The 25,035-nt window shown below is 43.0% G+C and overlaps 1 protein-coding gene across 1 annotated transcript in view; it reads right to left on the minus strand.

The window, feature by feature from the left end:
* PHAF1 (phagophore assembly factor 1) overlaps nt 1–25,035 on the minus strand; it is a 299,820-nt gene that overhangs the window by 46,557 nt on the left and 228,228 nt on the right. The window contains exons 10-12 of the mRNA XM_078670669.1: nt 23,828–23,911; nt 7,963–8,045; nt 5,492–5,535 (exon numbers count right to left, since the gene is read on the minus strand). Coding sequence (XP_078526795.1) covers nt 5,492–5,535; nt 7,963–8,045; nt 23,828–23,911 — 211 coding nt within the window. The remainder of the gene's footprint in view (nt 1–5,491; nt 5,536–7,962; nt 8,046–23,827; nt 23,912–25,035) is intronic.

Here is a 25,035-nt window from a genome sequence, read left to right on the forward strand (position 1 = left end):
TCTGCATGTTCTTTGCATGTCCTGTAGCAGTTTGCTTTCACCAGCCAGTCGTCGAGGTAGGGGTACACGTGTATCCCCTTTCTCCTTAGGTGTGCGGCCACTGCCGCAAGGCATTTGGTGAACACCCTTGGTGCGGACTTTAGGCCGAAAGCTAGGGTCGTGAATTGGTAGTGATCCTTGTTTACAGTGAACCTTAGCATGTGCTTGTGCTGCTTGTTCATGGAGATGTGCAGGTATGCATCCTTGAGGTCTATGGTAGACAAGAAGTCCCCTGCTTTTATCTGAGGAATGACCTCTTGTAGGGACGTCATTTTGAATTTTTGAGTTTTGACGTATTTGTTCAGGAACCGTAGATCCAGGATGGGTCTTAGGCTTTCGTCCACCTTTGGCACTAGGAAGTAGTTTGAGTACACTCCCATGTTCCATTCTTTGAAGGGGACCCGTTCTATGGCCGCTTTGAGGAGGAGTTCTTGGGCTTCCTCTTGCAGTAGTTGCAGCTCTCTTCCTGAGTGCTGTCTTTTCCTTGGTCTTCTGTTTGGTGGCCTTTTTTCCAACTCTATGCAGTACCCGAACTGCATAATATTGAGTATCCACTTGTCTGTTGTTATTTTTCTCCATTCCTGGAGAAAAAATCTCAATCTTCCTCCTACCGGAGTTACATGTTCCTTTGAGTCTTGTCCGTGTAGCCCTCTCCTCTTTGTTTTCCCGTGCTCCTCCCCCGGAGGGTGTGGGTGGTAGAGCACCTTCTCTCGTGTGAAGTCACTTTGAGGGGGGCTGTTCGCCGCCTCTTCTTCTCTGGCCCCGTCCATTTCCTCTCGATCGAAAGGACTGGCCCCTGCCTTGGTAGTTCCAGTTTTGCCTCTGCTGCCCCTGGTGGCCTTGGCTGTCACTCTGTTGTCCCTGGTGGAAACTCTGGTGAGAATCTCCTCGCTGGTTTCCACCTCTGCCGTTCGGCCTCCGCGACGGAGTGCCCCTTCTCATCCCTCTGAACTGCAGGGCTCCCATGGACGTTGCCGTGTCGTTGTCCTTCTTCAGTTGGGTGAGCTTATCATCAACTGGGGCTCCGAACAAAGTTTCACCGCTGAAGGGCGTGTTCAGGATGTTGTTCTGGACTTCAGCCTTGAATCCTGAGATCCTGAGCCATGCTTGCCTTCTTTCAGTGATGCCTATAGCCATCAGTCTGCTGGATGTTTCTGCCCCGTCCAAGGCTGTCTTCAGGCATGAGTTGGCGATGTTCTTTCCTCCCTCTACCAGGTGTGCTCCTCTGTCACGGTATTGTTCCGGGAGGTGCTTGAGTAACTGTCCCATCTCCTCCCAGTGCTGGTATTGATGCCTATTCAGGAGGGCGTTGGAATTCGCCATCCGCCAGTGCGTCGCAGCGTTCCTCTCAATTTTTCTGCCCGTTAGGTCCATCCTCCTGCTTTCCTTGTCAGGGGGGGGGTCCGGACGTTGTTGGGACGTTTGCCCTTTTCCTGGCCGTTGCAGCGATGATAGAATCTGCTGTGACGGAACCCTTGATGTAAGCTGGGTCTTCGGAGGAGAATTTGTACTTCTTCTCGGTCCTCGGCGTTACAGATCTGCATGTAGCCGGGTCCCTGAAGGCCTCCTTTCCCTGGGCCGTGATGCTCTTGAGCATGGGCAGGAACTGGCTCCTTGTCTGTATGGGGAGCAGTGTCTCGAGCAGGAAGTCTGCTTCTCGCTTCTCCTCTTCCAGCTTAATTCCATAAGCTGTTGCCGCCTTTCTTACCACCTCATTGTATGCCCCAATGTCATCCGGTGGCGAAGGCCTCGAGGGGTATGTCTCTACCGCCTCCTCTGGGTTTTCGGTCTCGATGTCCTGCCATTCCTGGTCTTGGGCCGTCGAGGAACCTGAGCCGTAGCTCGACTGCTGTTCGCCATAATCCCCCTCTGTGTAGTAGAGGTCCTCCTCCTCTTTGTGCTCCGAAGGTTCCGGAGTTTTCGGCGGTTCTTCGATGTCGAACTCTTCGACCGCCTGTACCTCAGCGACGGTCGGTGCCGGCTTCGGGGGAATCTTGTAACTTTTCATTTTTTCGTCGAATTCCTTCTTTCTCTGAAGGATATTCTCCATTTCGGCCTCGAGCCTTCTCTTTTTCCTCTGCATTTCTGCGGCCTGTTCGTCGTCGAGCATTTCGGCCGCCCTTTTCGGCGTCGTCGTCGAAGCTTTCTTCGGCTCTCTTTCTTTCGAAGTCGAAGTCTCTTTTTCGGGGGCTTGCTTCGATGACCTTTGCTTTTCGCTGGCCTTCTGCCTCCGGGAGTCCTTCTCAGAGGATCCGCTGGGCTCTTTTTCGGCGGATGCAGCTTCGGTCGTCGATTTGCTCGGCGCCGGTGCTCCTTTCGAGGCTCTGTGCTCAGACTTTCGAGAGTCTGCCTCAGGTTTTCGAGGCCCTGTGGGATTTTTCGGGGTCGTAGACTCTCCTACCTTCTCAGGCGTATTCTTATCGGTCTCAACGACCGTGGAGTCATCTGGTCCTTCGGCGATGTTGTCCTCATCGTCGGTGGAGAGGCCAAGATCATAAAGCGTCGGGGCTTGGCCTTTGCCCTGCATCGTGTGGTGAGCAGTCCGCTGTCTCTCTCGAATTCGGAGTGTCTTCGGCTTGAAGACGGAACAGGCGTTGCAGTCTCCGCATTCGTGGTCGATTGGCAGGCAGAGGTTGCAGACTGGGTGCTGGTCCTTCTGTGCGAACTTGTGGTGGCAGTTCTTGCAGAATTTAAACGGCGTCTTGTACATCCCTGCGCTCAGGGGGTCCCCTGTGTGCGCATTCCTTCAAGGGCGGTGAAGATTTCGAAGTTCTCTCCTTTCTTCGTCGCCTCCTCGCTAAAGGTCTTCTTCTGTCGATGTTCTCAGGTCTTCACCTGTGAGTTTTCGCTGTATTTTCCTTCTTTCTTCCTCCAAACTTCTGGAGCTTCACGCGACGATCCAGACCCAACGGCGGAAAAAAGAATCTGAAGATGGCGCCCACGGGTGGTAGCTTCCGCCGGAAGCACGCCGACGTCACCGAAAGGACACCAAATGGTGGGACGTCGACGCCCACCTGGGCTACAAAAAAAAAAAAAAACCAAGAGAGGAAAGACTACGATTCCGGACCCAACCACCAGATTGCGGAATATGCACAGCATAGTGAATCCAGAAAGATTCACGCTGCAAAAATTCAATTACAATAGCACAAACTGGACCTGAAGGTATTGCAGCACTTAACATGAGCACAAATTACTTTACATAAGGATATATTCATATTTTTTTAGGCACTGGAAGATTAAGTGATTTGCCCAGAATCACAAGATGTGTGGACTGGGTGCCGAGACTCGAATCGAGTTTCCAACTTTCATAGTCGGCAGCTCTAGAAACATCCTCTCCCCATTCACTGACTGTTAAGCAGGACACAGTGTGCTCACGGTGTCCATAAGCAGAACCTTTGTTTCGGCTTCATGGCCCCTTTAAACCCACACCCCAACACTTGAGGTTCTTACAAAGCGAGCTGCAAGAGAGATTAAGGCTCGGTTCAGCTCTTCCTGGTAGGTAACCAGGCCTTCCGCCCCTACTGCCATCACAAGAATAGGAGATCAGATAACACTGGAATTAAACAAAGCAGAGGGAAGGCGAGTAAGGGATTCCGGTGACACGGGACTAGACAATGATGGGGGAGAGAAGGAATGTGACGTTTGTATAACAAGTTATACAATACATGTCATCACATCAGACACTCACGTTTTAAGTCTACATTGCACACAAACACTAATCGTACCATAACTGGTTTACACCCAAACCATACCTGTTCCTAACGTGTGAAGATACCGATAGAGAATGAAACTAGACTTCTTTCTGACAGAATATAGGCAGAGTTTTCTCGACTTGTCTGAACAGGAATGATTTAGGGCATGCATGAAGGAGAGTGAAGTGAGACTGACTCTGGGTGCTGATCAGATGACGCTTGCTTCCCCCTCCGCGCGCACTGGACAATGAGCGAAACCGAAACCTGTCGTGGGGCGGGACTTCAGTCTTGTGAAGCCCGCGCCCAAGGAGTGCCTGGCCAGAGGAGCAGTGGAGACGCGGGGCTCCCATGCCCGAAGGAGAGCCCCGCGGTGGCGGCTGAAGTCCGGAGTGGCGGTAAGTGGGCCTTAGTTGTAGGAGGGGGTCTTGGTGCACTCGTGTGTGTGTGCGCGCGTGTGCGTATGTGTGTGACGGCGGGGGGGGCTTGGTGCACTCGTGTGTGTGCACGTGTGTGTGTGTGTGTGAGAGTGCGCGTGTGCATGTGTGCGACGGGGGGTGTGTCTCTGTATGTATGTGTGCGTGCATGGGCGCTCGTGTGTGCGTCTCTGTGTGTGCGCATGCGTGTGTGTTGGAGCTTCCCAGGAGACAGCCACAGCGAGCGCGTTCGCGCGCGCGTGGCCCGCTCCGATCGCCATGCGCGTGGCCAGGTCCTGTCTCCTGGAAAGCTGCGTCGGTAACAATAGGTCTCTGGCGAGACCGCGCTTTCGCGCGGTTAACGCCACGAGACCTAAAAATGATCTTCCAAAAAGTATGGTGTGGTGACTTAACACTTGCAATCTATGAAAATAGAGTGGACATTGTATTTAAAGATGCTGCTTTCAGAATTTCAGAAATAACAGAAAAAAATTGGATGCCACAGATTTCATCTTAAAAAAAGAAATAGGTAGATGCACCTATAGTTTAAACAGGTCTGTTCAAACAGGGAGGCCTCATAAATAGACTTCACTGCAAAATATATGCTTTAGCAATTACAGCTATCTCCTCCATCCCACATATACTGACCTGTCCACTCTTTGTGTAACCCAAGTTGGGGTAATAAATCTGTAAACACAAGGAGATGATGGACGGGATACTCACCCCCAGTCACAGATCTGGAATTAATCCATCATCATTATTTAGCTCACTTCGCCAACTCAGTTCAGACCCAGCTATATGCAAATCCGTCTTGACACTGTACCTCATGGGAACAATCCAGCCCGAACTGCCAAGCCAGGTCTTCCCTGAACCGGAAACAAGCATCCTGGGACCGGTTTCTGGGCAGCACCCTTCATCAGTCAGGCTAGCTTGAATCCAGTGGCAAAGTGCACCTACAAGTATACAGCAGTTTTAGGGTCTACTCATTCCCAAGAATTGCTGGATAGTCCTCACAGGAAGTAGATGGAGTATCTCTTGGGTCTACACAAGAGAACTCTAATACTTCCCAGTACTTTAGATTTTTCCGGGACTCTAGATTTATCATTTCAACCTCACAGGAAGGGAAACAGACCCTCAGCCAAAAGCAGGACAGCTGTAGAAGCCCCAGTACCCCAGTGAGTTATATCAAAGATTCCCCTCTCCCATTAAAAATGTACTGAAGCACACAACTGGCTACGATTCTGCCCAGTATGAACATGAACAAGTTGACAATGATGGAAAATCTGATCTCCTAAACGGACAACTCAACCATAGCTTGGAAGAGAGTAAGCAAACACATCCACTCACCTCGTTTGATAGTGAGCGGAATCTTGAACTCACAGCGATGATAACTGAAAAGAAGAAAAATGATTAAAAATACATGGTTAGGTGATCAATGAGTGTAAGCACTGACATCCATAAACCATGCTAAAGAGCATATTCACACCTTAAGAGACAGCCTGAAACACATACATCCCAAACAAATGGCAGCTGCTGAAATTGTGGGAAATTTTCCATTCTTGATCTTTAGCAAAAATACACACAGGAGCTCTTGTGCACACTTACAGCATTCAGATAGCATACCAACAGCAACCAGACATATGTTTAATATCATACGGTCATACAGTGGCTTTACTGTTATTTTAGGGGACGAGGGATCGCAACAGTGATCAGTTTTAAGGGTGTGGTTTTACCTTGTAGGAGACCGCAAATATCTTTCCATAATTTGATCTTTGTGCTCTGAACCACTAGGGACATGCTAAAGATGAATACTGAAACTACGCCATGGCAGTATGTTTTTTCTTATGGGGAGATTAAGGGTGATAGCAAAACCTGTGGTTTCGAACAACTGACATCAACAGAATACATTGAGATTAGTCCCTTAAGGTGTGACCAGAGAATATCTATTCTTGAAGCAAGAATTTCGTTATATTCGCATAAAACTGAATAGACAACTTTGGTGGGTTAACAGTTGATCTTTTCTTAGTTGGGAATTCGCTTCAATTCTTTTCTGAGTTGAGTGTAAGTTGAAAACTTTCGGGCGGGTTTAAAAATTAGGGAAACTGCATACTCCTTGCATTTGATAAAAGAAATCTTTCTGCTGATTTATTTATACATACAGAGGACTTGGTAGTTCTTTGAAGGATGAAACTATAGTAAAAGAAACACAAAGGAGAGGCGTAGAGGAGAGTAGAGAGGCATGGAGTGGCGTTTAGTGGTGTGGTGGGGAGTGGTATTGAGTTGAGAGGTGAAGACTGGAGTAGTGTTGAGTGGTGTAGAGTAGTACACTTGTGGGTGTAACTTAAATAAGGAACCAAACTAAAAATCAACGCAAGGTATGAGCAGTAAAGGGGATGAATGGCAACAAAAATAGGCGTGTAGTGGCAAGCATCAAGAAGGTCTAAATGTGTTGCTAGTGTGGCATTTATACATTAGAATGGCTTAATCCACTCCACGTATAATTTTATTTTATTTTAGTGGTATGACTAAGACAAAAGATGCAGGAGTAAACAATGTTAAAATATGTGTTTGAAAACAGAACAAATGAAAAAAGCAGCATGACAACTGGATACAGAGGGGATGTCCTGAAACTCATACCTCAATCACAGCGTGATCAGCGGAAGTACACTACTTAGGCTGAATCAATCTGTGCTTGGCCCATGCTCCACAGAAAGAAAAGGAAGTGTCGCCCAGCATGTGTTGGACAATTACGAGAAGGCAAAGAAGAGTGACAATGATGCCAATAAATGGTAAGCAGTGGGTGGGCTCCAAGCCCATCACTGTAAACAATCCCCCCCACAAGTGAGAGTGCATGCAGAAGATGCGCTGTCGCAGGCGAGACCTAAACATGGGTCTGGTTCAGGGAAGTTTAGTAAACTATTCCAATTGGAGGCAAACAATTTTTCCAAGCAGATAATAAAATGCTGTAACGGTTTTTGAGATTGAAAAAGAAACCCTTTTCCCAAAGAAAACATGGTCACCCTTGGGCACATATTACAGATAGGGTGCCCTGTCCTTGTTTGTGCGAGGGCACACCATTAACCAGGTGCGCCAGACAAAAACAGGAACAGTTCTTCCTATTACAATTAATGTACTGCCCTCAGGGCAACCGCAAACCTGCGCATGCCTAGAGGGAAGAGCATGTAGTGAAATATGGAGCAGCTGTTTACAAGCTGCTCCGTGTTGATCAATGCCATTCTGTTTGCATTTAAAAGAGAGAAGAGAGATCCCCTAGCAGGCAGGTGCAATGAGTGACTGCACCTGCGTCTAGGGGGATGTCTAGTGGGGGCTTGGGACTCCATTTTCCCCATCCCGGCGGCTAGCTTTAGAAAGCGCAATGACAGTGTGACAACTCTTTGGGCACACAGTCAGTGTGCCTCCTAGAGGCCTGCTTGCCTCTGCGTCTGCATCCATAATATGGTGCTGGCGCAGAGGCAAGTGATTTACTCGCTTGCATGGAACATGACCTCACGCAAATAATGAAACACTCTCTAAAGATAGCGTAGGTGCTACATGTGCGCCAGCGGTATCAGTATTACAGAAGGGGCTGCGCAAGCATCTGCAGCCCCTTTTGCAATACCACAGTGCCCGGGGAAGCAAAATGCGGGCACACAAACTGTAAGCGTCCCAGAGCACTATGTGTCCCTGGTGAGATAATGGCTTAAACTTTGTTGTGCATTAGCATGATAACAAAAATAGTCCTGTTTGAGAAACATCCCCGAAATCAAAGCAGCATTGCAATGTTTATAAGCTAAACTTGCTCTATTGCTTTTACTTACATGTTGAAGTTGTAATGGCCAGGATAATTGGTATGCAAGACAAATTTCTTCACCTTATGTGTATTTGCATCAAAAAGAATATCCTATTCGAGAAAATGATAGAGACTTGAAAAAAAAGAACAACAGAATACAGTTTTACCCTGTTTATAAGGGATTTCGTTTTGCACAGATTTTTACTTGGATTATTGTAATTTCAATTACAAGCATTTTACTTGACTTACATTCCCCAGATGGTCAGACAACAATAAATGACTGAACTACCAAACAAGGAAGATATACATATTATCACGCCGAAAGAGGCTTTAAAGCTTCCCATTCACCCATGTGCAAACCGGTACTGCTAAGATTCAGGGATCACCTAGTCCTAAATCTTTCAGGACTTCAAAATTCAACCAAGTAGCAGTTAAATAAAAAGCAATTACAATGTAATAGGTCTCGAAATTGCGAGATTTTGCACTATTGGCATTGCAAATGGCAATGCCTTTTATAATAGGTAAAGGCATTGTCATTTACAATACCAATAGGTTAAACTTTTGCCAAACGAGACCTATTGTATTGCAGAGCATGGTTTCCGTGAAGGGGACGCAGTGCTCACCAATCAAGTAAAAAAAAAAAAGAAGAAAAAAAAAAGAAAGAACGCAGTGTCTATGAAGCGGGTGCCGCGCTCACTATTAAAGTTTTTAAAAAAAATGAAACTGAGCTTGGTGTCCCTAAAGAGGGCGCAGCGTTCATCACAAAAGTAATAAAATACAAATAAAGTGTCGTCATTGTGTAACTTTTATAGTTGGAGCGGCATAGCGCTCGATGTGAAAAGCGGTCGCCATTGTCCCCATAAGTTAGTTAGTTAAACAAAATAGTGCTCATCGACTTAAAACGGAGACCGTGTAACAAGTCAAGTAAAAGAGCCAATCACCATGGGAGGGTACAAATGAAGACAAGGCAATACTAAAGAGGGACTAAGAAGCCTATTTACGAATCAGAAGCCAGCATTTGCGAAGATCAATGGCACAAGCCAATGAAAAATATCGGTGAAGAGTGGGTGGGGCTTCCAGGGCATTTTGCCTTACAGCATGCTTTGCAGAGCGAGCAGTGTATGTGCGCTGCCACTAGGCTCAACCTAAAAAAAAAAGTACAAAAAAGTACAAAATGCAGAAGATCTCCGTCATATTTCAGCCTTGAGAACATCCAGGCCTGATAATCACACATACCAAACCCAGTAGAGTGGATTCCACTATCCGTACCAGATTAAGTGAAACACTTCACTTATTATATACCCCCCTATCATATGCCTCCCTTTAACAAACATGTCAGGATATATACCCCACAGATTCTAAAGTAGTGACAAATCAATACACCGAGATAAGTCTTCTGTTCAGTGTTCGCTAAGTTTGGACTGTGTAAGATAGTGTTTCATGTGTGTACAGTGACAACGGTCACAACACTACTGAACTCTCCGTTTTGACTAGACATCAATCTCTGAAACTCAATTTAAGTGGATAAAATGCTCAAATAAAATAGAGGACCTATCTTATGAAAAGCACATTTTCATTAATGGCGGTTAGCTAGAGATCAGGGAACAAAGTTTTTCTACATCTAACATTTGCTGCAGACGAGAAGTGCAACACTGAAAACCCCAGCGTGCATACAATCCAGTCTTCGTTACCTCTACCTTTGAAAGACAATGTCAGCGTAATGTGGTCACTTAGGAGTGAATTAAAACTCTTCCCATTGTCCCTGCAGCTATATTGGGCTCTAGAACTGGAATACACTAAATATTGAACTGACCTGCAACATACACAAACCTAAGGTGGAGTTACTGGACCCAACAGTAAATAATGAGGACAACACAATAAAGACAGTACTACATAGGAAACAAACAGCAAACCAACTCCATATCACAAGCCGGCAGCTATCACCTTACACTCACTAACACAACACATCTAAGAATGATTTGATGCATGAAGATGAAACAGCACTGATAAATATAAACAAGCACAAAAAGGTGATCTGATATAGAGATGGACTACCAGGGGTTATAACAAATATTTTCATTTTATGAAGTATAAATGTATTTTTTGCTGAAGTCACAAACCCCTTACTTCGAATCACTAAGATGTCACAATAGGTGAATTTAATAATGTTTTAAGTTTACAATGTACTAGGCATCTTGTTTATATAAAGATATCAAGATGATATTTCTTATCTTTTTAGATCATATATAGACATTTCTCATCATCTTAGATCATGAATTGATGTATTTTTATTCTGATACGATATATATTTCATCTTTTAAAATGTAAACCATGTATTGATGTGTTTTACTTCTTCTGTACTGTTAGGATTGTTTTATGAAGCAACCGAATAAAGCTTTCTTGACTTGACACTAAGATGTCAAATCTAAAAAAGGATCTAAAAATAATCATTTGCTAGTTTCTACGGACAATAGGTCTATGGGTAGCATGTGCATGAAAATAACTCTTGCTGGTAATTACTACCTTCTGATACACTACTAAGAACATAATTTTAATATATAAAAAATACTGCTTCTTTCAACTAGAATTGCATATTGTGTCTTAACTAGCATTGCATACTTAAACCACAATCAATTTATTTAATTTGACCTAATGTTTGACTAAATCATTATTTAACTTTGAGTTACAAGAATCAAGATTTAAAATCACAAAAAGATAGTGCCCTATTTGACTGCTATAATCCCATCATGAGTAATGAAACCTTAACATTCCATAAAAACACGGTCTCTGAAGAGAATGCTATGATACTTGCAACACTTTCATAAAGGCAGAAATAAGATATCTATCATCAGAAAATAAGAGAAAAGAGCGTTCAAGGAAAAGCCAACAGGAGACTGGTTATTCATCATATTTTGGTTGAATCAAATACGGTGAATGGAATAGACACGGAAAAATTGAACTTCTCTGAGGAACGACTCTAATACTTTCCAGTCACAAATGGAGCTAGAAGACACTGAAAGTATCTAAGGCCTAATACACAATGAATCTTAAGGCAACATAACGCGCAGAAATAAATACCAAACCTTACTGTGTGTCTGAGAGACAGAAGAAAAACTGCAGGTTCCGCACCCGAAAGAGGGAAAATATGAACGTAGGCTCTTCCTATGATCCCAGAACCAGCACCCTGTGATTTATTGTGTCAAAAATTCTCAGAGAGGCCAAACAGAACCAACAGAAATTGGCTCATATCCATCAATTTAATGAAACAAAATATAAAACAAATACCTCCCATCAGTAACAGCTCAAAAGACTGACTGTGGTATCAATGAAGCCAATGATTTTGAGAAGGACCTCCAACTGGGTTGTAATCACAATATACATATTGAATTGGTATTTGGAAGATTTCCACAAGGACACTATTCTACCTTCAGGGCAACATATCCAACTTTTTTCAGAGATGTCAGAACCTTTCTCAGTGATGCTGTATTCAGTCCACCCTACAAGGAAATTTTGGGAATCTAACAGTTATTAGAACTAATATTGCAAATGCTTCCTTCTTGTTCCAAGGCAGGTGAAATGGAGTCAGAGCTGGTCCACTTCATTACCCTGGTAAGATCCTCAAACAAGGAATCTGGCAAGAGACATTCACAACAGAGCAGAAATAATCAAAAGAACAATTTCAGCTCGTAAAATAGAAGCCTTGTGGTTGCACAGGACAGTACTGGCAGTATTAACAACTCTCCATACCTGCTATCAAAACATGAAAATAGTTTCTCACCAGTAGCATATCATCATACAAAGCTTACATAGCATGTTATTTATGTAAATACAGTGAAACAAGAGTAGGAGACCTGCAAAGACTCTTGTTCAAGGCCAAATGTACATTAACCATTCAAAATGACCCAAACTTTGGTCCAATGTAGGTAGCAGCAAGGTCAGCATGCAACATTGCAGATTCTCCTCTTCCTTCTATTACCTTGTTTTGGTGTACCCATAGTCTGTACTAACTCAGCCAAATGTAACCCTATCCATCTTTAATCAATTATTTTGTGAACATTGTATTTAATCCTATTCAATGTGCTTGCTGGGAGCATCAACCCATGTTGGGAGTAGTGCACACAAAATTCAGGCTGTAATCCAGTAAACACAGACAAAACTCACAGAAAATATAGATGATTAACTCCAATTAAAAACATTTTCATAGCCTAAGTCAGGTAGCAATTTTTTTCCAAATTCAAATACTTTAGTCGGTTTTCATAGATTAGAAAAACCATAAAAGTGCATATAAAAACAATGATTATACAGTAAAATTGTTACAAAATACATTCTATGTACATGAGCATAAGCAGCATTGGATAAAAAACAATGTCTTCATATGTTAAAAATGATGTCAGATTACCGGGCTCAATAAAAATAACAAGAAAAAAGAAAAAGACAAAATATTGGGGAAGACATTTAAACAAATACAGATACATAATCAGCATATCAGATTCATACTATGGTCTAGACTAGCCCTACATCTCAGCGTTGCTTTAAAAAATCTGGCTACCTGATTCGCTGTATACTCTTCCCATAAAAATTGCAGTCCAAGGAATGCTGGGCGGCATCTTCGTAAACTCATTGACTTTAGGATCGGGATTATCCAACGTTTCCTTTGAACTATATAGAATTTACAAAACAGGACTACGTGGATGGTCGTTTGAAGAGATAAATCATCACAGGGGCAGGGGGATAGGCTTCTCGCTTAATCATTGGTTCGGGGAAAGGTGACGAAGTGATGGAAGATGTTCATCCTAAACTGTGTTAGAAGTAGCCTTTCATAGGTGGTTAGATTAAATGTAAGGTATGGTTGAATGAACACGGTTGTTTGAACCATTAGCGAGTGTTGTACACTTTTTTTTGTCACCTCTTTACTTAATCGCAGCTGCTCTAAGTGGGTCATACAAGTTATTTTAAAACTAATTCTAGACATCCTTGCGATTTTTAGGGGCGTATGGAAATAGTCTGCCATTCTCAGATCGTAAAAAAAGTTCTTGATGTAAGCAATCCAGCCTATCTTGTGCGCACTTTCCCGTGAAAGACAATCCAGAATAAGATTTTGGCAGAATGTTGTTTTGGTGGATGTCCATATTCGATGCCACAACAAGAGAGGCTGGACTCTTACCAGATTTGTCAGGAATGGCAGGCCTAGCTCCATATGGCAGGAATAATTTGCAGAGCCCTGTGGCAATGCAAGAAGATATCTGATAAATGAGTTTTCCACTTTTTGATTTGAGTCAACCTTCCCATAACCCCATACCCCCGCCCCATAGATTGCAGTGGCTATGCACTTTGCCTTGTAAATATAAATTAATTCAGTTGGAGGCCGCTTCCCCAGTCGGCGCGAAACACTGGTTAAAGCCGCAGTTGCCCTAGTGAACAGCAATTTCCTAGTGTCAATGGCTTGTTTCCATGATTGCTTGTTATCTATCACTATGCCCAGATAGGGGTAGGTATTTGCGCTTTCCAGCTTGATGTTATCAATAAAGATTGGCTTAGACCTGTGTGATTTACTGCCTAACGTCATGACGTAGGTTTTTTTATATTAATTTTCACATCTAGATCAGCCATGTATGAGTAATATCTAGCTAAGAAGCGCTGCAATTCTAGTGGGGTACGGGCTAATATCACTGCGTCGTCCGCGTAAAGCAGGGCAGGTATAGGGCGTTTCTTGATTTGTGGTAGGTCCTGACACCCTTTCAGCATGGCTTGCTCAAGACCATTGGTATAGAGTGTAAAAAGAAAGGGTGCCAGGACACAGCCCTGCCTTACTCCCTGCTGTACAGCGAACGACGCCGTCAATTGTCCTCCCGTTCCATACCTCACTCGGGCATTTGCTCTAGAATATAGTTCGCGTATAAAATTTACAATAGATGGTTCTACCCCCATATCCTGCAAAACAGACCATAGCTTGCTGCAGCTGACGCAGTCAAAAGCTGCTGATAAGTCGACGTATGCCAAGTACAAGGACCCGCCCTTGGCCGATACATATTTGCCTGCTAAAAGTGTTAAATTTAGTGCCTGTTCTGTGGTACCTAAGCCCTCGCGAAATCCGAATTGAAGGTCCGATAGAACCCTGCTCTCAGTAGACCAAAGTTGGAGTCGCTCTAGGATAATACGGCCCGGCGCCTTGCCCAACGAGTCCAACATCGATATTGGGCAGTAGCAGGAGGGAGATTGCCTGTCTCCCTTTTTGAAAATTGGGACCAGGATGCTATCGGACCATGTATTAAGCAATCCCACCATGCAGGATGCTTCCAGAACACGAGTTAAAATGGGGGTCCACAGTTCCAAGTTTTGTTTATAAAAATCTACGGGGACCCCGTCAGGGCCTGGGGCTTTGCTGCTCTTACTTGCTAGTAGTGCTAGCTCTACTTCTGCTAGAGTAATATCAAGGTGAATTGGGAAGGAGGATGAATCAATTTACACAATACTTCCCCCATTCACTTTCGATGAGAGAGGGTCTTTTTCATGAGGTAAGCCGAAAATTGGAACAAAATGGTTAACCCATGATTGTTCATCGATTGCTACCTCTAACTTGGGATTATTGGTGTTGTCCACTAGAAAGGGAGATTTAACCATGGCCCAAAAGGCAGTGTGATCCTTTGTGGCACAGCTTTTGTGGAGTCGTGCCCATAACTCATCTTTCAGTTACTTTTTCCTTAGTTTTAGTGAGTTGTTGTAGTCTCTTCTAAGGTTTGTAATTTTGTTTTTATCCCCATTTTGTCTATGGAGGGCTATTTTTAATTTAGAGTATGCCTTTGTGTAGGTTGTGTTAAACCATCCTTTTATTTTTGCAGTTTTAGATCTTACATTAGCACTAAGGGCTTCTTTTACTGATTGGGTGATTATCTGAAAGTTTTTCAAAACCACCTGATGCTCGCTAATGGGGTCAAGACATTTTTCGATTGCCCTATCAGAGTGCTTCACTATCTTGGTTGTGATTTTTACTGGGTCTATTTTTTCCCATTTCAGTGCGAAGCCATTTACTCTATTAAGGGACAGTGTTGCCTGCCCCAGGATATTTAAAGTATCCCCTCTGTCTGCTTTACTTGGCAGAAATAGCGTAACGCTAATGGGATAATTATCGCTTAGTGTGATATCGTGAGTTACGAAGTTACATAATCAGGACGAGCAAGCAGTAGTAATTAGAATATAATCGATGATACTAGATAATCCGCTCCCATGATAAGTGCTTGAAAAGGCAATTGGGGGATTCACAAGCTCGTTTGCCATTCCCATCTCCAGGTCCAACATTTTCTCATGTAAACAATTCCCCATCGGGGTGTGGAGAAAATGGGTGAGTGGGATTTTGATCATCGAGGCCGCATGTTGAACCGGAGCTATGGCCACAAATGTATTGGTTAAAGTCCCCCCCCCATGCTATAACCAAATCCTTCCTTGTTTTTCTTTTTAAGTTTTGTATGCAAGTGTGGATCTCGCTTATTACGTTAATGATTTCATCCTGCCTAAGGTTGTTATAAAAATTTACCAGCGCAATAAGGTTGGTTTTATCTACACTCAAAGTAATGATTTGATAGTTTACCTCTATTTTGGTTTGGGCAATTTTCTCCAATTTGATGAGATTAGAAACAAAAATGGCCAAACCACCTTTTGCTTTTCCGGAAGTCGAAATAGGCAATCATCTAAGCCTGTTTTTAACCCTAACCAGTGTAAAGCCTTATTTCTAAGTGTTTCCCATCCCTCTAATTCTAAAGGAGGCTTTCGTGGAACATTTGCCAGCACTATTATGTAGGGAGTCGCCGCAGGGGGGGGGGGGAAGGGTTCAGAATTTCACCTATTCCTGTTTTAGCCCTAGACTGAATTTCAGAATTGGGAAGGGAATACGGATGTACGCGAGGGGGGTGGGCAAAGATGTCTGTTTGAATAATATCTGTAGTTGTCTTAACAAGGTTGTTTCCCTTTCCTGGGGCTATGATTGAGGGAGTATTAAGTGTCGGAATAATTGACCAAGTGTTAATGTTCTGATGATTGTTTGGATTCTCATTGATCTGATTATCCCCCTCGTTTGCTAGTCCTTGTTTCTTGGAAGAAATATGTGTGTTGTTTTTGGAATGCCCTATATTCGTAGATATAGATTGTTCTATTTGGGTCAATCTGATTTCCATTTGGTCCAACCTTATCCTCAAGTACATGTCTAACCTTTCCACCACTGTAATTAGGGATTTGATATAATTATTAGTAGTTTTCGTGCGCCTATCGTTAGTCGCTTGAGTCTTTGTAGAACTTTTTCCGGCGCCCACTTTCCTCTTTCCTTGTTTAATGTATTTCCTTTTTGGGGTTACTGCTTCCTCCACGTTTACTAAGGGCATATGTATAGCAGCGTGGGTTGTAGAATTCCGCGGGACCTTACTACCCACGAAAGTCGGATTTTTGTGTTTCTTTTGGGGCGGTTGTTCGGAGGAATCTGAATCACTTAGGGTAATTCTATCTGCAATATGCTGAACGCAGCCATCCGTGGTGCTTTCCTCTTGTACTGTTTGTCTAGGGCTCGGTAGAGGAGCTGAACGGTTAGACTCCAAGGAGTTAGCCTTAATTAGTTCCTCTGCTGAGCTTATCTGGTAATCCAAAACTCCCATCGCGCCCGCTAAATAGCTCAACAATGTTTGTTGCGAGTCCATAGTAGCCCTCCCTCCTCCATTAGATTTGGGGCTAGCATGCTTCCTTTTGCCCATCACTTCAGCTTATAAGTAAGAACCTGCTCTTGTTGGTAGTACTTGGGTGCACTTTACTTAGAGTAGGATCTACTTTTAATTAAGATGTAATTTCCAGCAGTAATAATTATAGGCTTAATTATTAAATAATTGTACCAGGAATGGAAAGAAGAAACAAAACCAGGGGGATTAGCCCGGCCCAGCCCCAGTCGGGCACAGACGGGCAAGGACGGGCCCGCCCTTGGCCCGGGCTTTGCCCATGCGAGCCCGCGCGTGTCCCGCGATGCGGGAGCCCTCAGTTGATTTTGTATGCCTGGCCCCCCTCCTCACGCGAGACCTCGCCGCGCCCCGCTACCTGGTGGGAAATGTAGTGCAGCAGCCGGCGGTCCGCGTCCAAACAGGGGCAGGCAGTGGCAGAGGGAAGATTCCGCAGTAGTGGCCGGCAGCGTCAGGGATCCTTGGAGCAAGGAGGCAGCTCCCACAAGGGGTCGACAAAGTCAGTGGCAGAAAGCAGGTAAGGGCGTCCCGCGCCGCGGGAGCCCTCCGTTGATTTTGTATGCCTGGGCCCCCCCCTCCTCACCGGTTTCTTTTGCACCATGAAAGGTCTTCTAGGTTCACATGCTTTGAACAAATTATGTAGCAGTCCTACCACCCATGACAAAGTGGGTTAGAAGAGGGAGTGGAAGCCAAAATACTTTTTTGTATTGTTTAAACCGCTGGACACTTTCATGACTAAGTCTATACATAAGGTCTTCTGAAGACCATGTGGCTGCTCTGAATGTATTCTGGATGGAAACGTTAGACATAAAGGCCTTAGTAGTCTTGAAGGCACCTTTGGTTTGGTGAAAAAAGACATATGTGCTTATTTGGAAGTGAACAACAACTCAATAGTTTGAACCATCCACAATAGTATTTTTCATTACGGCTGCTCCTAAGCCCTACACTGAATGACCTACAAAAAGTTGATTGCTTTTCCTGATGTGTTTGGTATGTTGTATGCAGTTCATAATGCTCTCCTGACATCAAGTGTGTGCCACGCTCCCTCAGCAGCATCGGCGGCCTTTTGAAAAAGGTAAGATGATAATTTGATTAATATGAAAAAGTGCCCTGACCTTTGGTAAGAATTTGGGCGAGTCCTCATCATCACTTTGTCCTTCTCTATGAATATAAATAGCTCTTGTATCTCACTTACCCTTCTTAATAATGCAAGGGCTACTAAGAAGGCTGTTTTTAAAGTACGGTGTTTAAGTGTGGCCATATGTATTGGTTCAAACAGTACTTTATCATCCCAGCTAGTAACAAATTAAGATTCCGCTGTGCGGTAACTGTTGTAACAAGAAAGTCTTTTTGCCCATCCATGAACCTTTTGATTAATGGAACTGTGAAAATCTGTTTAGCCTGCAGCTCTCTCAAATAAGCTGTAATAGCTGGCAAATGTCCTCTTATTGAAGTGTACGACAGCTTAGATGTGGTCAGATTTGTGAGGTACCAGACCATAACTGTATCATGATGTAAACCATTTTGAAGTGTGGTAGTTTGGCACCATGTCAGATATCTCTTTCACTTGAACACATAACCTCTTCTGGTGGTTGGGCTTCATGCCTCTTGAATTATGCGTAATGTTGCTTTTGGTAAGTGCAAATACTGGAACTCCGCTACCTCTGGAGGTACACCCTCAACTATAGCTTCCCTGGGTTTGGGCAAAAACCCCTCAAATGTTGCATCATTAGAGTGTCTTTCTGTGGAGGAATGTTGACATGTTGACTTCCTGACAGTTGTAGTAGGTGTGAGAACCATGGATGCCAAGGCCACTTGGGGACGATCAGAATCCTAATCATCCTGGACACTCTGACCTTCACTAGAATTGTTGGGCCCAATAGTATTGGGGGAAAACTGTACAAAGGGGCATTCTCCAGAAACTGTGGGTGGTAATGCTTGGATGAGAAGGACTGTCATTTTGTGCTTTCTATGGCTGCAAACAGGTCTACTTGAGGAATTCCCCAGAGCTGGAAGAAAGTGCCTGCTACAGATTGCTTTAACTCACATCATGATAGCAGCTTATATTTCTGCTTACTTCATCAATCTTTGCGTTTTCTACACCTAGGAAATCATTTGCTACTAGTGAACGATTTCTAGTGATGTCCCACCTCTAGATAGTTGGTACCTGTTGTGATTGTGGATATGATACCATGACCTCCTGTTTGTGGAGTCAGAATATTGCTTTTAGATTGACTGTTAGTATCTGGAAAATCTTTTTTTTACTGTACTTGACTTTTAAAAGATTTCAGTGCTTGGAAGATCGTTTTCAATTTCCAGATGGTTGATGTGTTTGACACTTCCTGTGTTGCAGACAACTCCCTTATTCTGAGAGGACCCATGTGTGCTCCTTGGCCCATGTGTGAGGTGTCTTGAGGAAAAGATGCTGTGAATGTTTTCCACTTAATTATGTTGGCCACATTCAATCACCTCATTTCCTTGCAGACTTTGGTCATTACAAATTATAGTTCTGCCCAAAATCCTGCACTTTGTCACCTTTGGTTGTTTGCTCTCTCCAGGAGGTCTTTATGTCTAGTCCATTGTTTGGAATGAGGTGAATGCAATATGCCATCATCTCCAAAATCTTCATGACTGTTCTCAAAGTCTGAGCTTCTGACGTCTGATAAAATCAAACTTGCCATAGAATTGCTTAGACTCTCCTAACAGTTGGGTAAGCAACTGCCGCTCTACCGGACGAGCAAAGAGCATCGATAAGAATCTGCCAAAGAGCGTATTCTCAACTTTGGAAGACGATTGAGGATGAAGGAGAAATGAGGGACAGGCACCCTCATAAGGAAAGTCCCAGGGGGATAATAGAACCTCTAACATCAATGTCAGGAAGAAGAACGGGGCCTTGGAGGCAGAGATAGAAAGCTTGATGTGAAAGAAGAAATCTTTCCATCCTGGGTGGCTTGACTTTCAACCTCTCAGGGTGCTTTCAGGCATATAGGCTTAGTGTCTTGTCTATGTTTTTCAACCTCCTGTGAAATATACTCAAGATCTATTACTTGGTGTTCACCCTTCGCTTCCTCAGCCTTGACACCAGAGAACCCCATCTCCTCCATTTACAGACCACCCTTTTGTTTTTCTAGCTCCAAAAACCATGCCATGTCTCTCGTCACACAATGTGCTTGAAGAATGTTATCACTGTGCATTACAGTTTTGGGCTTAAATAGTGAGCATGGAAGATCGTGCCCATCCTAATGGTCTCTTGGGAGGCAAAACATACACACTGGGTGTTTGTGGTTTAGAGCAAACATTCAGGCAGAATTATACTCTAAAATTGCGTTGATTGATCCCAGGCGGACCAGATACCATTCTCAGACCATGTAGAATTACTGAGCAAATGAGAATTTAGAAGAGATTTCAAGCTACAAATGTTAGTGTCTTTGGACTCAATCTTAGTACAGCCAGTGCTAGCGGCATACTTGGAGATGCATTTCTGGGTTGTTGCCCATCGTCTACAGGAAGCAGAGGTCATGCTAGGGGTGACTGAAGAGCTGCTTTTAGTTTGTAAGTGAAGTACAAATCCTAAGTATGAATCTCCCATACATCTGCATGATTTGAATTAATCCATTTGACATACTAGGAAATTCTCATGTTAGTTAACAGGACAAACAACTAACCTGAATTGTTATCTTTCCTTTAAAGCCTATCCACATTATTGCTATGCAGTTCACTTAACAGCCAGGGTTCAGCTCCACACCTGGAGGTTAACTTCAGGTTCTTAATCACCAGTGTTTACATAACAGAAAATACATGCCTCATCTGGGAAGAGTCTTTTTTTTTTAATGGGTTTAATTATTCTTCCTCCACCCCTTCATTGCCTTCCCGACTCAATCTCTGTTGCCTCCCTCTCACCAGCTCCTTTGTTCCTCTCCTACCCTCAGGCCACAAAAAAATGGAGGGCCTGACAGCTAACACTGGCTGCTGGGTTGGTCTGCTGTTAAAATGTGCTTTTGTGCAAGTATTTGTTTTGGCATTCCAAGTGCCTTTCATCATTTTGGATTGTTACATAAAACAATACATAAATTAACGCCACACCTATTATTAAGTGCACAATTGTGGTCACACATTCACGCCCAAATGTCATCATGCACGCGCACATCTACTGAATGATGCTTACGCACCACGATCACATCATCACACATTATGTTTCTGGCCCAATGCTCCACAGCATCGCCAAAATCACTGACTTTGCTAATGATAGTTGTGATGGTAGTAATGCTCCCTACCCAGAAATGGCAGAACTGTGTTCACTACAATTGGCTTAGGCAATTTCAATAATGTGGGACAGCTGTTTTACGAAGTCTGTCAGACATATTACAAGGTATTTTAATATTTAATGCACCATCTGAAAGCAGTTAGCAGCATCAGCCTTTGTAGGTTGTTCTGCACTACTGTCTGAAAGTTCATAGTTTGGTCATGTTTAGTTAGTATTACAGTACCTTATGAAAGAAATGCAGTTCTCCTTGAATCACTGGAAGAGTAATTCAGGATTTCAGTCCGAGACCAGTATTTCAGTTTGAGATTTAGTTAACACTGTAAATATACAACAGGGATTTCCAAACTTTTTTCTAATATTAGCTTCCTATATTCAGTGAAAATCATCCCCAGCTATTAATAATGTTCTAATCGTGATCACATCAGCCAAGAATACATTAGTGGCACATGAGGGTGAGACAGATATAGCAGAGGTAATAGACATTATTTTACGCATTGGCTATACATACCGAATCCTACACATAATTTCAGTTTTGTCTATTAAACAATTATACATATGTATATAGTTTACGTATTTGCTTTTGGATGTGTATCGCATATGAACTATAATCATGTGCTCATTAAGATCGCTATGGTTTGATCTACCCTATCCAATTGCGCTAAGGTACCCCCAGTTACTTTGAGGCCTAAAAGGAGGGGGAAGGGAAATAAATACAAATAGAACAGCCTCTTATCAGGCCTGTCTAAAAATTAAATATACAAAAATATTTTTGATAGATAAACACAATTTAAAAAGAAAGTTAATCTCTGTGTATCTATGCTGTATAGAAAATACTAGGATTAGAGTTATTACCATTTGAGAAATCAGACAGGCCTGATTAGAGGTTGTTCTATTTGTGTTGATCTACTCTACCCCTAGTAGGGTCGTTTGTCTATGAGCCCATTCAGTATATACTATGTTCTTCTATACCAAGTTTCCCTTTTTGATGACACATTTTGATGCAAATATTATACAGTTATTAGCCAAAAAATCAAACAAAGAAAAGAAATCATGGTCAATCCGTTGGGGCTGGGTCATGATGTACAGGAAAGGTAGTCTGTCTTCTCTTCTATTCTGTAATATGCCTGTCACCTTCCCTTTCCAATTCCGTGTGGGGTGATCAACTAGATCTTTCATGTCTCTAGCATTCTGTGCTCCCTATCTAATCTTTCATGGACATGACAGTATTAGATTCATCATGAGTCCGAAGTACGGGATGTTTGAGGATCAGAATCTAAGTCTTGCTCATCTACCACATGTGGGGAGTTGTTTTCGGCCTCCCTGTCCGTGTATTTTAATTCCACTAGTATTGCATCCCAATGTTGTGCTATGGCATATTTACGCAGACCTGTTATTTCCTCCCTATGCAATGACATGCTCTCTGTCAGAGCCCACACTGCAAGTAAGTTTTTCCAGCTATTTAGGGCGGGAAGTTCAGTGTGCTTACATTACTGGCCTCCACATGCAAGATTATCAACAGTGATCACCTGAGTGCATCAAGCAGGACTGCCAGCAGTAACATAAAAAAGGCTTTATCTATTAAGAATGGCTGTACATAAATAATACATAAAGGCCATAGCTGCAACATCCCTGGGACCAAGGTAATAAAATTAGTGATCTATCTTCCCAGTGCTGCACGTCTTATCCCTCAAATATCAGCTTTAAATATATTTTGGAAATTCAACCCTTTTTCTCTACGCACGACCTAATTAGTTCTGATAATACACCTATTTTTGTCTGGAATACATGCTTTTCAATTATGATATATATATATATATTAATTCAATCAAGCAAAGGCTTCTTATTCTGTAGATGGTCTGCACTCAGGACAGCTACTTACGGGGAGCTGGAGAGCTCCGATACTATGGGCTCCTGAGCTCCTTGTTGGAGAAGCCTGATTTATAGTCTTGCATTAGTGCAATCGGATGGAACGAAAGGCTGCCTGCGTTCCGACCGCCAACATCCTAATCAGCCCCTAAGTGTGGTGCTTTAAGCCTGTTCTTTCATTTTTCTTTTCTTTATATTAATATTGCTATCCTACTTCATTACAAATTACGAGAATGTTTGTAATATCCTATTTACAACATCAGAAATAACCCGAAGTGTACCACTTTAACAAACCACGCATAAGCATTTCATAGTCAACCATATGGAGGATTGATTTTAACCTTGCACAAGATCTTTTTTTCTAATCTTCTCAAGCACCAAATACAGTTTTCCTGTCCTGCACAACTCATCTGATAGAAACATTTTGGCATGTTTTGCAATGTTCTTGTTAGAGACCTTAATCCTTTTACTGAGGCTTTAGTCCAAACAAAAAACAGGTCATGTGTGATTCACACTAAAAAGTGTGGCTCTCAGTAGAGGTCTGGCTTTCTTGCTGGTGAATGGACTGATTCCCTGAATTTTGCCTGATAGTGGTCTGTAACCCAATGACTGATGGAGGCAGGCAGTTCTCAGATGAGGTGGCGCCATTCCGAATAAGGATTCTGGAGTCAATACATTTCCAGATGAAGAAAGGGAACACTAGCACATTATGTAGCATGAAGAGATCTAGCATGCTCGAAAGAATGCTTCATTTAAAAACGTGGACATCTGCAGTTTGGATAGTAATTTCTTGGTTATTTAATTTGCAATGAATGCAATATTTAACAATTGGTTTAATGTATTTGCCTGTGCCAGCGACACTGTACAATAATTTTTCGAAATAACTTTCTAATCAGCTCTATGTTTATATCTTTGGCCAAAAACCTGAGTGCCTCTAAACTTAGCAATAGTCAAAGCCCTAAACTTGAAAACAAAAATTGTGTTTTGACCTTCTCACAGGATGAGTTGAAGGATGCCACTGTAATAATTTGATAACATGAAATACAACTTACCACTCCAAGGGTAAAGTAGTTAAAGAAGTAGTCATTGCACTTTGATGGAACCTGCTTATGAGGTGATGGGGAATGGATTTTCATCTGGAAAAAGGTAAAAACATCTATTATCACCAAAGGAAACAGAATATACCATAATCGAACATGACCAGTGAAAGGTAATTTATTCTCCAATAAACAAAAGGAATTTGAGAAACTTGCAGCTGAAGAGCAGCTCTTTCAAAGTTCAAGGCTCAGAATTTGTAACCTCCATTTGATAATCACTGAATCCTACCATGGAACCACCCCTTCTAAATAAAGGCCAAATATGATTTGATGGGAAACTAAGTTTAATATCGGTAAGGAAAATACTATTTACCCAGCATGCATCTGTTCTTGGCATGTAGATTCACATGCTTTGCATAGCTTGCCATCTAGTGTTGGATCTGGATGTTTGCACTTTGTTTTTGTTCTAAGAAGTCTTTTCAAGTCACAAGGTAAGAAGCATTTACCGCTCGAGGCATGTGAGCTGTAGATCACATGCTTTGCATAGACTATACAGCAGTTATTTCCCAAAGCGGTGGCTAACCTGTAGCTGTTGCAGTTGTCTGAAATAGTGTACGTAGAACTGCTTGGCCCACACTAGCTTGCTGTCTTGCTAACACATCTACACATTACTGTTTTGTGAATGTGTGAGGTGCAGACCATGTTGCAGCTTTGCAGAGGTCATCTATGGGTATATTCCCTAGGAATGCCATAGAAGCCCCTGGTTTGCGTGTGGAGTGCGCTCTAGGGGGAATTGTTAGTGTTCGTTTTGCTTTTGCATAGCATGTCTGGATGCACTTGACTATCCACCATGCAATACCGGATTTTGATATAGGATTGCCTTTATGTGGTGGCGCAAAAGCGACAAACAGTTGTTTTGTCTTGCAGAAAGGTTTCGTCCTTTCTACATAGTAAAGTAGTGCTCTTTTCACACCTAAAGTGTGCAAAGCACGTTCTGCCACAGAATCTGGCTGAGGGAAGAACACAGGTTGGTTGATATGAAATGCAGAAATTACCTTTGGTAGGAATTTAGGGTTGGTCCGAAGAACCACTTTGTTTTGAAGTACTTGTAAAAATGGTTCTTCTATGGTTAGTGCCTGAATCTCACCTACTCTCCTCAGTGGTTTGATAGCTATGAGGAAAGCTACCTTCCAAGTGAGAAATTACAGTTCACATCTATGCAA

The sequence above is a fragment of the Lissotriton helveticus genome, chromosome 12 (assembly GCF_964261635.1).
Source record: "Lissotriton helveticus chromosome 12, aLisHel1.1, whole genome shotgun sequence".
Taxonomy (NCBI): Eukaryota; Metazoa; Chordata; class Amphibia; order Caudata; family Salamandridae; genus Lissotriton; species Lissotriton helveticus.